Below are 14,294 nucleotides of genomic sequence, written 5' to 3'. Positions count from 1 at the left end.
AGCAGAGATTTTTCTTGTGTGCATTATTTTTCCCACCCTTCCCCCCTGACCACTTCCCCCACACATCAACTGTTTTAAGCACACTTTGGTCAACCTCAGATTTTATGGCAAAGGTCTTGACCCAGATGTCACTTTGGTCCATACCGCTGGCCCTTTGCTTGAATGATGATGCAGACTGTATTGTGCTGAGGGGTTGGTCTTGAGGGCAGTGCACTCACCCTAGAAATCGGGACCAATGAGCTTCCCAGCCGGACTCTTGCAGAACAATAGTTTAGTAGGGTATACAAAACCTCGCAACACAAAAGAGCTTGTAAAAAATGTCCATTTGACCACACCATACGTTAAACCTTCACACCTCAATTCAACTCTTCAACTCTGGTTTTACTGGAAAGAGTAGAGGTCACTTTTTAGTACTCAGTGTATGCGCATTACTTTGTATTTCTTTTACAGACTGACTATATTCCCCCCCCCCCCCCCCCCTCTGTGGAATGTTAGAAAAACCTTTTTGGAAACCCCCTCTATTGGTTCAGTGCTTGTTAGTTAATAATGATTTCACAGTGGTGTGTTGGAAGAAAGAGTTAAAGTTGTATTTGGTGTATATTATGTCTGCTAATATCTCGATCTGCATGACTTGCTATTGCAAAGTGGCTATAGCAAGTGGCATTATTTTGTGCACTTCTTCACATTCACTGCTTATCATCGAGATCAGTGACCCTGTTTCCATTTGTGTTAACAGCTGTAAGCAACTCCTTATAACATGCCCAATTCCTTCTACGCTCCAGGCAAAATAATAGCTTTAGCAGCTATGTGGGAAGTTGATAGAAAATGCTTGCTCATAGACTAGCTTAGATTTCAAGGCAAAGAAGCTCGGCTGAAGGGAGATTCATTACCAGACCATTTCATAACCTGCTTTATTGTATGCTTTCTTGTTTTTTATATATGTACAGTATATTGAATTTTCTCAGTAAAAGAGAGTAACCAAGCAGCTCGGGGTGACCCAAACCATGTGTAGGGGGATAAAAGAAAAACTGCAGTGATATCAATCTGGTTGGAAATGTATCTTGCTATGGATTGTTCCTTTAAAGATTCTGCCTTTTCCGAGGAACATGGAAGGCTGTAAAGAAAAGTATGAATTATGGATAGGCTGTATAATTATTTATGAATCTGCACTCATTTATCCCAAGGCTCTGTAGGTTTTAGAACAGTAAAGCCATATTAAGTGTTTACATTCCTTCCCTGTTTGAAAGCTCCTTGCTTTGTAAATGAAAAATGATCTAGGTCTAATCAAAGGCTGCCAATGTCCAGATAGAGCAACCTCTTGCTTTTCCCAAGATGAAGCAGCAGAGAGCCACAGTGCTACAAATTGCTGGGCTATATGGTATAAACACTATAAACACTAATAACTGCATTCTATTGCTGTGTTACAAAAGGCTGGCTCGAAATACATGTCTTATCAAAATACACTCAATACCTTAATATGAAAGATTTATTGGCATACTGTATTGAGATTATCTTCTAGTTTCTACAAGGTTAAGTGCCTCTTTCCTGTTATTAATTATTAGACTTCACTCGTTATCAAATACTGTGGAAGGCATAAGATTCAGAGGCTGTTTGAACTGCTAGTGAGCAGTGACATCTGGTGGCAGGGACTTGCCTGAGGGTGTTTAAGATTATGTGCTGGTTTCCTTCTATTCTTTCTGCTGTGCCTTGCTGGAATACCGTCTGATAACCAGCTCTTTGAAGGGAAGGGGAAACTCTTCCTTTGGAGATACAGAAGGAAACACAGCACAACACAAACTTCCATGTATTTCCTTCATAGTGGGAGATTTCACTTTTTACAAAGAATCCTGATAATAATTACGTCAGGTTCTTTACAGCATAAAATGGCTTGAGCTAGAAATGCTGTGCAAGCCAGAGAGGCTTCAAAATAGCATCATTTGTGCATCTGAAAGAAAAAAAAGAATGTTTTACTTTATTAGTAAAGTTATATCTGTCCTACATAATTGGAAATGGGGGCTACAAGGACTATAGACCTACAACAAATAAAAAAAAAAAGATTTACCTTTCAAATATTTAGTCACACTTCCCATTAGTTTCTGTTATTCCTCTCCACCCCCTCTGCTGGTTAAATGTAACAACTGCAATTTAAGTCTAGTTCCAAAGTTTCGCCTGGTCTCATATATGATTAGACACTTGGATGATTCTGTATTGAAGTCTTTACACTTAAGGTAGCCATACATCTAGCGATGATGGACAGATTCAAGAGATTTGTCAGCTTCCTGTACACCTCAGGCTGATTCCTGATCGATTTAAAGGGATACTTAAGCCTTCAATAAAAAATTGATTTTACTCACCTGGGGCTTCTGCCAGCCCCCTGCAGCTGTCCTGTGCCCTCGCAGTGATTCGCAGATCCTACTGTCCCAACCGCCAGCTAGTTGCGTTTTTCCGCCTGCGCAGGGCGCTATTGAAGACAAGAACGTAGAGAAGGAGACGCGTGGCCAGGCCTGTGCAGGTGCAATGAGCCTGTCGGCTGAAAACGAAACTAGCTGGTGGCTTGGGACAGGAGGATCCTCGAGTGACTGCGAGGGCATGGGATGGCTGCAGGGGCTGGTAGAAGCCCCAGGTGAGTAAGACTGATTTTTTTTTATTGAAGGCTTAAGTATCCCTTTAAGGATTACATTTTGTGTGACTAGTGACTGTCGGTGTCCACCACTGGCTGCATCTCCACACTCTTCCTCCTATACACTCGCCCCATGAAGTCACCTGCACCCACGCCAAGTCGCCTTATGTATGGCCGCCTTTGGTTATCTTCATTTATAACTTCTCAGTTGAGATGAATTAGTTGTTGGAAAAAAACTCCACAACCTGTTGGATGTCTTTATTGCTATTATCACTGGTCTCCCGCACTGGTATATATTTGTTTGCTTAGTCTGACGAATGTACCAGAAAAAAGCTATATAAATCATCATTAATAATAATAGTTATAAAAAAGAAAGCTCTCTTAGTCTGAGATCCATTCAACTTGGGCCAGTCAGCATCCTAGCTTAGTGTGGGCGGTAACTTACTGTGAGCGACCCCTTAGTGTGGCTGCTGAGTCTGAACGGTGCCTTAGCGAGAGGGTTGTGGTTTGTGCACACAGCTGCAGGTGTGTCTGTACATACTTAAGCATGCACACACGCACCTGTGGGCGGTGGCTTAGTGTGAACGGTGATGTAGCACATTCAGAACTCCTCTTGACTAGATGAAGGCACAGAAAACTGTGTGACTTTAACTGAATTGCTGGTGTAGTACATGTGGTATTCTTAAAGAGAACCCGAGGTGTGTTTAAAGAATGTTATCTGCATACAGAGGCTGGATCTGCCTATACAGCCCAGCCTCTGTTGCTATCCCAAACCCCACTAAGGTCCCCCTGCACTCTGCAATCCCTCATAAATCACAGCCGTGCTGTGAGGCTGTGTTTACATCTGTAGTGTCAGTCTCAGCTGCTCCCCCGCCTCCTGCATAGCTCCGGTCCCTGCCCTTGTCCTTTCCCTCCAATCAGCAGGAAGGGAGGGGATGCAGGCGGAGACTGGAGTTCTGCAGGAGGCGGGTGAGCAGCAGACTGACACTATAGAGATAAACACAGCCAGCTCTGACAAGATGTTTGTCAGCAGCGTGGCTGTGATTTATGAGGGATTGCAGAGTGCAGGGAGACCTTAGGGGGGTTTGGGATAGCAACAGAGGCTGGGCTGTATCTCTCTGACAAGCAGTCTGTTCTGTTCCATTGAGTGGGGGTAGGCGAAGGCAAGCCAGAGGCACCTACTGCAAGTACAACAAGGGAAGAGCAATAGCATTTTGATGACCCAGGATAACAAATCACTGATGATGTAAGTGAAAACACTAGATTTTAACTCAGTATGATCAGGAATGATTGTTTCATGCAAAGAAAATCTAAGTTGTGTACTTACTTTATGTTAACAATGCCAGTCACTTCTTCACCGGAAAAAAACATCTTCTGTGTTGGAAAGCTTTACAAACTGTGGCATGAAAGTGCATTGTAATGACTTCTGGCAGAATTGCAGGGTTGTGAGTACAGGCCCTTAGGCATCTGCACACTGACCCACTTATGCATTTGCTGTTAATAAACTGGAAAATGCACAATGAAAGATAGCGGTCGTTTCAGTGCATGGCTGTATTACTATGTTTCATGTATTATAGTTTGTTATTTTTATGATGTTGTGTCTTGAAGTTGTCTTTTGCAGAGTTTATACACTTGAATAGAGCATAATGAGGCATTTTAAGCTGGAGCATTGGAAATAGTAATCATGGTGGTTCATTTCTGCCCTGCTCTGACTATTGTGACTGTTACTCACCCAAGGGAATTGCAAAACAAAAATTGTGACATTTGGTATTCTGTCTAATTATCTTCAGCTGTCATCTTCAATTTGACGTAAGCTGTTGTTGAGAGTAGAGTCCAGAAATGATGCAGTGAACCATTTCCAGCTTTCTATCAATGATGTATAAGCAGAGGGCTTCAGATTAGTAGGACCCTCGTTATTGCTACGTCTCAGAGATGGCATGACTAAACCTCTAGTAATGATGGTCCGCTCAACTGGAACTCTCAGCAAGGAATTACTCTCTCTGCTCTGTGAGAGAGCACCAAGGTCTATTAATGTGCAACATGGTGTAGACGTTGGAGCAGAACTACCTATCTAACACTGCATTGTTTTGTGCACATCTAATATTTTCAGGTTCCTGGACTCTCTGTTCTTCCACTGAATATACCTTGTGGTCACAGAAACATAGCAAACCAACAGCCATGTCAAATCATCATCATTTACAGGAAGTCCATGACACATGCATGTTACTAAGGTTTTTTTTCCCTTTTTATTGGATAACAAAAGCACCATAAAAAATACAGGAACTGATTTTAGTGTCATGTATTTTTTATTTTTCATGTCAGCATTTTCACCAAATAATGACTGACATACTTTATAGAAAAAGACTGGTATGTCATTATCTTTTAATTGTACTTGTATTTTAATTTATCATGCAGATTATTGTTATTATTTGTCACAAGTGGCTTGTACAGAAGATATTATCTAAGTATGCTTTATAATATATACCGGTATATGTACACACATATTGGCAAGTAACAGAAAAAAGATACTGCATACCGTACGATCAGATAATGTGACAGCCTGCCAACAGCACTATATTGAATAAAGGCATTAACACAGATGAGATAGAACCATACATAGAGCAGTGGTGTCAGATGCATAGATTTAAGAATTAGAGCAGTGTGCAGAGTTTAGCCTTTTCTGACACTAGCCTTGAACTGCCCTGTATCAGCTACTGTGCCTCACCCCCTTGTAATGTTTCCCATCATTTGGCAGCAGCTTAGCAGATGTTCCTCCAAGGACATGAGGCCTTTACTGTGCTTTGTTTACAAGTGCTCTAGCAACTTTTCCTGCAGCATTATCATTAGGATGAATAGATAGCGTGCATAGCATAGGTGTTATGTCAGTACTGACAGCCCTGCTCTGTTCATTTCTGAACGGCCAGTTGGCAGGCTTGGGCAGTGCAGAGCCCAGGCTTTAAAATGTCTTCCCTCACGTTACCCTGACACCATGCCTGAACACCAAGCTACTTCTATACCTAACTGCCATCCAACCTGGACCTAACATGAATGGCCTCTCCATCTCAAATGTTAATTGTCTCCCTGAATGCTTAACCTTCCACTTTGCTGCATAAGATCTTTTCCTTCATGTCTAAAGGCCCATACACACGTCAGATTTTTTTTGGACGTCCCGTCGTTCAATCGTCCGGACGTCAAATCGGGCGTGTGTACAGTCCGTCGTTCAGGTGATAAGACTGGTGGATCGCTCAAGACCAGTCTTATCACCTGAACGACGGACTGTACACACGCCCGATTTGACGTCCGGACGACTGAACGACGGGACGTCCAAACGACCCGTCATTTAAAAAAATCTGACGTGTGTATGGGCCCTAAGCCTAACTATCTCTTCAATTCCTAATCCTAATGCCTAACAATTCTCTTGATGCATAACTATGAACATTCTCAGTGCCTAACCAAACACTTATGCCTACCCTAACCCTACTTTAAAAAAATACGTGAATCTTATACATATACACCTAAGGCAAAATGTTATGGCAGGGCAGTGGATCCACCTGAATCATGGAGTGGCATAAGTAAGTAGCTTGTGGCCCCCGGTGTGAGTTTTACATGGGGCCCCATGCACTCTATTGATTTGGAGCCTCAAAACCCACCAAGGACAGCTATAGTGTCAGAGACATGTATTTAGAATAAGAAAACAGTGTGTTAAGGTTTAGCACTGTGCAATGTATGTATGGAGGTGTTAGTTGCCAGCATAGCACCAATGAAAAGCTAATAAGATGGATGAAGGAGGGCCCCGGTGCGGTCGCTACCTCTGCACCCGCTATTGCTACGCCTCTGGCTTCATGTATACAAAATCATTTTCAAGAACTCCTGACAGCCAGAAGGAGCAGCTGGAGAGCTTGGCAAAAATAGCATACAAAATGTCAGCTGCTACAGTAAGTGCAGATAGGCCTCTAGTACTTTCCAGGTAATATAGTATATACTAAAATCCTTTTATTTTTAGAATATTCTAGACTCCTAGAATGGCGAGTATTGCAGAAATGGAGTGCCTTGAGAGCTTACCACTGTGAAGGCTTATTCATAGGAGAAATGCATGACTCAATAGCCTTCTCAAACCTCCGGCATTGTTATTCCAGCAGTGTCTGCACAGCATCCATAGACATGAAATCAATCAGTAATGTTGGGTGTCCTCTGCCACATGTACATATGAGTACTTAGCGCCCAACAGGAATATCAACTCCATTGAGTCTATGTGCATTTCCTGTTGGTGCTCTCAGTTTCCACCTGCAGCTGGTTGGTCAAGTGGCTCTGAACAACGTGCCCATGCTGTGTGCATTTATGACTGTGACACACTGATTATACTGAGAACTGGGGACTTGAGGTGATTTGTGTATAGATTTGAGAAAATAATAAATAAATAAAGGACCAGGGAGGTAATCATAAAGCGTTTTAAGATGAAAATGCAATTGAAAATTGAAAGTCAAGTTGTTTTGAATAGACATGAGTGGATGTATGCTGGTTAATTGTGATAATGGTTTGACCTTGACAATTTCATGGAACTTTTTTACAGTTTTACAGTTTCTTTGTACAAGTCATTCTCTAGCTTATCCTGCTGCTTCAGCATGGTAAAGTATTGTGCATCCCTGTATCACCTCTTCATTCATCTGCGTTTATGGTTTGTTCTTTTGCCAGACCCCAGAAGAAAGTACCAAGTGAGATTGCTTGCTTATAACAATTTGGATGAAGGCTATCAAGCTGACCAAACAGTTAGCACTCCTGTCTGTGTCTGTAAGTAACAGTTGCGCTATAGTATTAGATATGATTCATTTTCGTACATATGGTTGTCTCTGTATTTGCTTTAATCATGCATTTTGGATGTTGTATTTAAATCTAATTTAAAGTAACACTGAAGCAAATATATATATATATATATATATATATATATAATGTATTGGTTGTGTAGTATGGATAATTAATAGAGCATTAATAGCAAAGAAACAGTCTCATATTTTTATATTCCGTTATCTAGCTTTTTTTTTTTACAACATTGCATCATTCTCTAATATTTGCTGTTTACACACTACACTCAGCATTCTAAATGATTTCACAGAGCAGGCTAATGACCTTTTGAACTTTCCTCTGCAGAAAAAACAAAATACGGAGACAGACACTTAAGATAATAAGCTTCAGAAGACAGAGCTCTCTGCGACTGGAGAGATCAGTGAAGCTTTTTTGCATAGATAACTGGAGTTTCTTAACTCTTCCTGTACTGGAAACAATATTAGACTCATATCTTTATTTATTTATTGTATTTATAAAGCGCCAACATATTACGCAGCGCTGAATATCTCTGCTGATAGAGTTTTATTTCTTAGCTGTACTACACATACAAATCATTATATCTTAAGTTTATTTTCACTTCAGATTTCCTTTAAGAACAAGTTCACATAGAGATTTATTGCCTATCAGTTCAGTAGGTTTCTGATATTGCATGAGTACGCAGTTTTAATACGCTGGTTTAATATAAAGAATCAGAATTAGCGTTCTGGTTCACCATGAGAGTGCTGGTTAGTCTTTACCTTAGCAAAAATGAAATTCATATACTGTAGATACTATTTTGTGTCACTACTATGCAGGCACAGTTGCAGGGAGATGTTTTCACAAAAGATATGTTTGTACATGCATGCTCAGATTTGCCAATCATATGTGTTTTTGGTTTTTACAAATCTTTTTATTGACTCAATTTGAAAAACATAAAAATCATATGACAAACAGCTCAAATTATTGTCAGGGAAAACTTGTTACAGTGTCATAAGTGAAGCTACAACAAAAAAGATTAACAACAGTACTTGTCTATTTGCTTCTTTAGCCAAAAGATTTACTATATGAACATTACACTAATGGACCTCTGTAGTGCTTTGTCAATCAATTCTTTAACCTTCAATCATATGTGTTTTATACATATGGATGAGGAGATTAGAAAGTAAGAGGACACACTTACCTTCAAGAGGGTGTCCACAGGTATACAATCATTTTGTAATTTGATCCATTAAACTGGATTGAGAAACAACCTTTAGCCTAGACACTATTGGTGGAAATACTACAGGTAGCTACTTTCTAGTAATCTGCCAGTAGGTGGGATGATTATACAGTAGTCAGTGGTCCTTATTCAAATAACCTTTTCACCTGAGTTTTCACCTAGGACAAGCATGTCTAAATTCTGGTCTGGGGGCCTAAATACAGACTGCCTAGCCTATTCTGGTGGCCCCCTAAGCTCTCTACAGTTGTTAATTCTATGTGGTGCGCAGGCTGTAGCTGCAGAGATGCATGTAGGGTCCACCTTCTGTTGACGCTTTGCCTCCCCCTTTGCTCACCTGTAGGTTATCAGCCACCACTGTATCAGTAGCAGCCAGGGCTGGATTTACCATAAGGCACTGTATGCATGTACCTACAGACGCCTGATGGTAGAAAGGCGGCTCGCTTCCCTCCCCAAGTGCCTCCCTCTCGTCTTTTTCTATCCAGAGTCCTAAGCAGAAGGTAAATGAGAGGTTACTCACCCGGGTCTCGGCATTCCACTGACCATATCTCCTTTCAGTCGGGACAACTTAATACCGAGGGTACCTCTGGCTACCTAATACTAAGGGGCACCTGTAGCTATCTATGATGAACAGGGGAAGTAAGGGAGAAGTGACAGCTGGGACAGCCAGCACACTTGTGATGTGGATTTGCAGGTGTTTGTAGGTTCATGGAGGGCAAAATCTAGGGTGTCAGGACATCTGTGCCTAAAGGCTCTTGTGATGTAAATCTGGGCATGGTAGCAGCCACTGATTAGCAACTGAGACTATGTCAGCAGCAGTGACGGCAACTGATTAGCAGCTGCCAGCCTGCCATCGTGCCATCTGCACATAGTTTATGGGTTATTTTCTGTGGGAATGTTTTACTTGACAAATTTTCACTGCAGTCGGCAAGCATTATGTTTAATTTCAGTAGTTTGTCCCTGTAGCACCCACAAGAATGGGGATATCGCTAGCAGACTAAGAAGTTTAGACACCCTTGTCCTAGGAGATAGTTTTTCAACTTTTTTTTTTAAAATATATATATATATATATATATATATATATATACATATATATATATATATATATATATATATATATATAGCAACAAAAAAGGACCAAAAAGTTGATGAAAAAGTATTATCAAAATTATTTTGAGTATTTTCTTGATTGCTAGTAGTATAATAAAGACATTTTATTGACTAGGGCCTATATGCAATAAACATTTTCTCCTGAGTTTTCTACTAGGAGTTAATTTTCATGTTCTCTTTAAAATAACTTTTAAGCATTTTACAATTGAAAAAAATACCTTAACCTTCCGGGGACCGTCTGCCTAATCCCCCTTATGGACCAGTGCATTTTACCTGTGGGGGGCCGCGTTTGGGGGGGTCAGGCAGCCGGATACACAGTATAGTTAGCTAAGCATTAGTGTCCCTAGTATAGTAAGGTGTCCCCAGTATTGCCAGCAGCCTTTACTCACCTTCCTGGGTCCTGCGATGAGCAGCTCTAGCCCCTTCCGCTCTGGATGGCATCCCTTCTTGTGCTGACTCTAAGTTCCGGGTCGCGACTTGATGACGTCATCAAGCTGGGACCCGACCCTTAAGTCAGAGTCAGCAGAGATGCCGGGCAGAGTGGAGACATGTGACGACCCCTGGGGGAATGTTAGGAAGGCGAGTCTCGTCTTCTCCTTCCTCTTCTACCACCGCTGCACAATAGTGATCACTAAGATCAGCCGTTGATCGTAGTGATCAGGAGCCAATCCCGATGACTCCTGATCACTGAGGGGAAATGTCAGTTGTCATATGACAGATTAATCTGCCCTCTTGGTTGTGCACAACTGCATCGGGAGCAGAAGTAGCAGGTATCGTAAATCCTACGCCGCATCAAGCTTAGACAGCCACAAGTGCGGTGTAGGATTTACTATCAGTGGTCCCCAGAAGGTTAAAGTTGGTGAAAAAGTTCTTTCAATATTACTTTGAGTATTTTCTTGCTTGCTGTTGGTTTAAAAAGCATTTTAGGACAAGGTGTGAAAATACAGTATCATCTTCTAGGAGAAAACTCAGGAGAAAAAACTTAATTGCATATAGGTCGTATGTCTTAAATCCTGCAGATATGTAAACATCTTCAAAGTCTATACGCCTGCCACATTAATTCAAGTAGTCTATTATTATTATTATTATTATTATTATTTATAAAGCGCCAACATATTCCGTGGCGCTGTACAATGTAAGAAAACAAACAAGGGATACATAATGATACAGACAATGATATACATCAGATATGCACACTGATACAAAATACAGAACTGCTGATTACAACAGCAAATTTGCCATGATGACTAAAATGTATAAATGTCTAACAGAGTGCAAGCAATTAAATTAATAACATTCCATGACACAAATGGGTAAGAGCCCTGCCCTTGCGAGCTTACAATCTAAAGGAATGAGGTGAAAACAAGAGGTGCAGGAACTATACAGTATATGTACAGGCAGTGCGTAATTAGGTTATTTAGTGGTTGCATGGCCTAAGCTAGAGAGTATGCGTGTCGTAAAAGGTGGGTTTTGAGGGAGCGTTTAAAGATTTCAAAGGTGGGAGAGTGGCGGATGTGCTGTGGAAGGGCATTCCATAGGAGGGGTGAGGCACGTGAGAAGTCTTGTACACGTGAATGTGAGGAAGTAATTGTAGAAGAGGATAAAAGCTCGTGTGCAGATCTGAGATTGCGGTTGGGTTAATATCTGGAGACTTGTGAGGAGATTTACAGGGGAGAGCGATTGTGGAGAGCTTTGTAGGTTAGGGTTAGGAGTTTGAACTGAATCCTCTGGTTAATTGGTAGCCAGTGAAGAGCTTGACAGAGAGGGTCAGCAGAGGAAGAGCGAGAGGAGAGATGAATGAGTCGAGCAGCAGAGTTCAGTACAGAATTGAGCGGTGCTAGTCGCTTAGTTGGAAGTCCACCAAGCAGTATATTGCAATAGTCCACTCGAGATCTAATAAGAGCATGTACTAACATTTTGGTTGTGTCATGAGAGAGAAAAGGTCGGATGCGTGCTATGTTTTTGAGTTGGAGATGGCAGGAGCTGGTTAGGGAGTTAATGTGAGGAATAAATGAGAGAGAAGAATCAAATATTACCCCCAAGCACCGTGCTTTGGGAACTGATGTTATAGACATGTTGTTAACATTTATTGTAATATCAGGCAAAGAGGTAGACAGGGAGGGTGGAAAAGACTATTAGTTCAGTTGTATTCATATTAAGTTTTAAGAAGCGAGAGGACATGAAAGAGGATATGGCGGACAGGCAGTCAGGAACCCGTGTGAGGAGGGAGTTAAGGTCTGGGGCCGAGAGGTACAGTTGTGTATCATCAGCATATAGGTGGTATTGAAAACCAAATGAGTTGATCAAGTTACCAAGACCGTGCATGTAGATGGAAAAGAGAAGGGGACCGAGGACAGAGCCTTGAGGTACCCCTACAGACAGAGGATGTGAAGAGGAGGCCTGATCTGAATAAGAGACAGTGAAAGACCTTCTAGAGAGGTAGGAAGATATTCAGGAGAGAGCGAGGTCCTTTATTCCTATAGAAGAAAGGATTTGTAGGAGTAGAATGTGGTCGACCGTGTCAAATGCTGATGACCGATCTAGAAGGATGAGTATGGAATAATAGCCTTTGGATTTAGCTGTGAGGAGATCGTTGGCTACTTTGGTGAGGGCTGTTTCTGTGGAGTGGTTTGCTCGGAAGCCAAAGTGGAACTGATCAAGCAAGGAATTTGTAGATAAATACTGACTTAGTTCAGCATGAATGTGGCGTTCAAGTAATTTAGATGCAAATGGGAGAAGTGACACTGGGCGGTAGTTAGCAAGATCGGTCTCATGTTATTTATATGTCCAATCAGATACCAGTGACTGTCGACCTGTGTCTTACTATATGGAGCGACAATTTGTTTTAACCCAAACTTTTAGTCCATAATGATTTATATGTGAACCTGCATATAAAAGTGATTGATTATTTATGTTGTTATAAAGTATGAAAGCCTTAGCGAAGGTTTTAAAAACAAAACAAGGTAAAAAATGGAAATAAATATTCTCTTTTGTTTTAATACAGCTGTCCCTGATCACATAGTGCCTCCACCCCCACCACCTCACCATCTCTATGCTAAAGCCAATAGTTCTTCTTCTATTTACCTTTACTGGGGACGGCCAGCATTCTCTTCTGGGCAGGTCATTAACTACACCGTGCGCTGCAATCCTGTGGGCCTACAAAATGCATCCTTAGTACTCTACCTCCAAACGTAAGTACAGTATTCAGCCCGAACAAAAAGGAAGAATAGGGAAAAAAATTGGGCAGGCTCCCTGAGCTATTTAACTACATCAGTCCATTACCACCACCAGAGTTTGGATATGTTCTTACACCTTACAGGAACTTGCATGCTTCTTTTCAGTTCTATTGATTATTTCAATGTTTTGTGACATATTACAGTATTAATAGGGTATATAGCCATGTTGCAAATTCTCCCTCAGACATGTAAACGGGACAGATAAAAATGGCGCACAGCATCGGGGGATTGGAAATGATGCCACATATACTTAAATTATATAACACTATTTAGTGTTATAAGCGTTAAAAAATGGCGCATGCAGGGTGCCTTACACTTATAACGCTAAATAGCGGGGTGGAGGGAATAGGATTCGGTGGAGGAAGGATGTGTGGCTTCAGTCCCCGCATGGTGATTGGAGTGAAGGCGCGATCGCCGACCGGGACAAGGTAATGTATGCCTATGCACCCCTCCACCTAATCCTACTCCCTCCACCCCGCTGCCTATCCAACTGCCTCTCCCCCCACCCCCACTGCCTAACACTACCCCCCCTGCATTTTTTTAATGGCGCACCGTTCCGCCGATAAATGTATCATAAAATGCTATTTACTGCTTTAATGTACGTACATTAAAACAGTACATAGCGTTTTATGATGCATTTATTATAGGGCACCATTTTTCACCCTGCACCATTTGTAACTGGACCCTATGTAAACCCCAATTTTATCTGACATTCAAGTTATTTACTTGCAAGAACCATATTACTGTACATATCTTTTTCCTCCTCCTTTTTGATCTTAATAATTTTGATCAGTTTGGATGGTATTAAGCATAAGCTACTAAAAATTGCTCCTGTAAATAAACCTTATGTTTTTGTGGGGAATTTGAATAAGAGGGCAAATTGTATCTAGTTTTATATGTATATGTCTATTACAGACCCTGCATCGTATTTAAACTGAGGAGTATAAATCTTTTTACACTAGTCAGTTGAAACATCTAAAATTGGAATTGGTACATGGAAGTGGAGTCCACAATTAGACATCATGTGATTGGCAAGTGCTCAATATGGAAAGCCGGCAGGAAAGACAAGTGCTACATATGCTAGAGTGTGTATCTAGCAACCCACTAGGAATATGATCCAGTGCTACAGTTAGCAGAATAGGTGTCGGGTGTTTGTTTTACATACTAATCAAAACGATGTCCTTATTTATTCGTTATTTGTTGCAAAATAAACGTATCTCTGAGATACAGTGAGTTGCATGTTCCAGTATAACTATTGTTATCAATATTTATTTGTAAAACACCAGCCATT

At 41.2% G+C, this 14,294-nt stretch overlaps 1 protein-coding gene across 1 annotated transcript in view; it reads left to right on the top strand.

Moving 5' to 3' along the window:
- Positions 1 to 14,294, top strand: part of PRTG (protogenin) — a 182,738-nt gene that overhangs the window by 150,471 nt on the left and 17,973 nt on the right. The window contains exons 12-13 of the mRNA XM_068272524.1: positions 7,313 to 7,408; positions 12,772 to 12,958. Coding sequence (XP_068128625.1) covers positions 7,313 to 7,408; positions 12,772 to 12,958 — 283 coding nt within the window. The remainder of the gene's footprint in view (positions 1 to 7,312; positions 7,409 to 12,771; positions 12,959 to 14,294) is intronic.

The sequence above is a fragment of the Hyperolius riggenbachi genome, chromosome 3 (assembly GCF_040937935.1).
Source record: "Hyperolius riggenbachi isolate aHypRig1 chromosome 3, aHypRig1.pri, whole genome shotgun sequence".
NCBI lineage: Eukaryota > Metazoa > Chordata > Amphibia > Anura > Hyperoliidae > Hyperolius > Hyperolius riggenbachi.
This window is presented reverse-complemented; position numbering and strand designations above follow the sequence as displayed.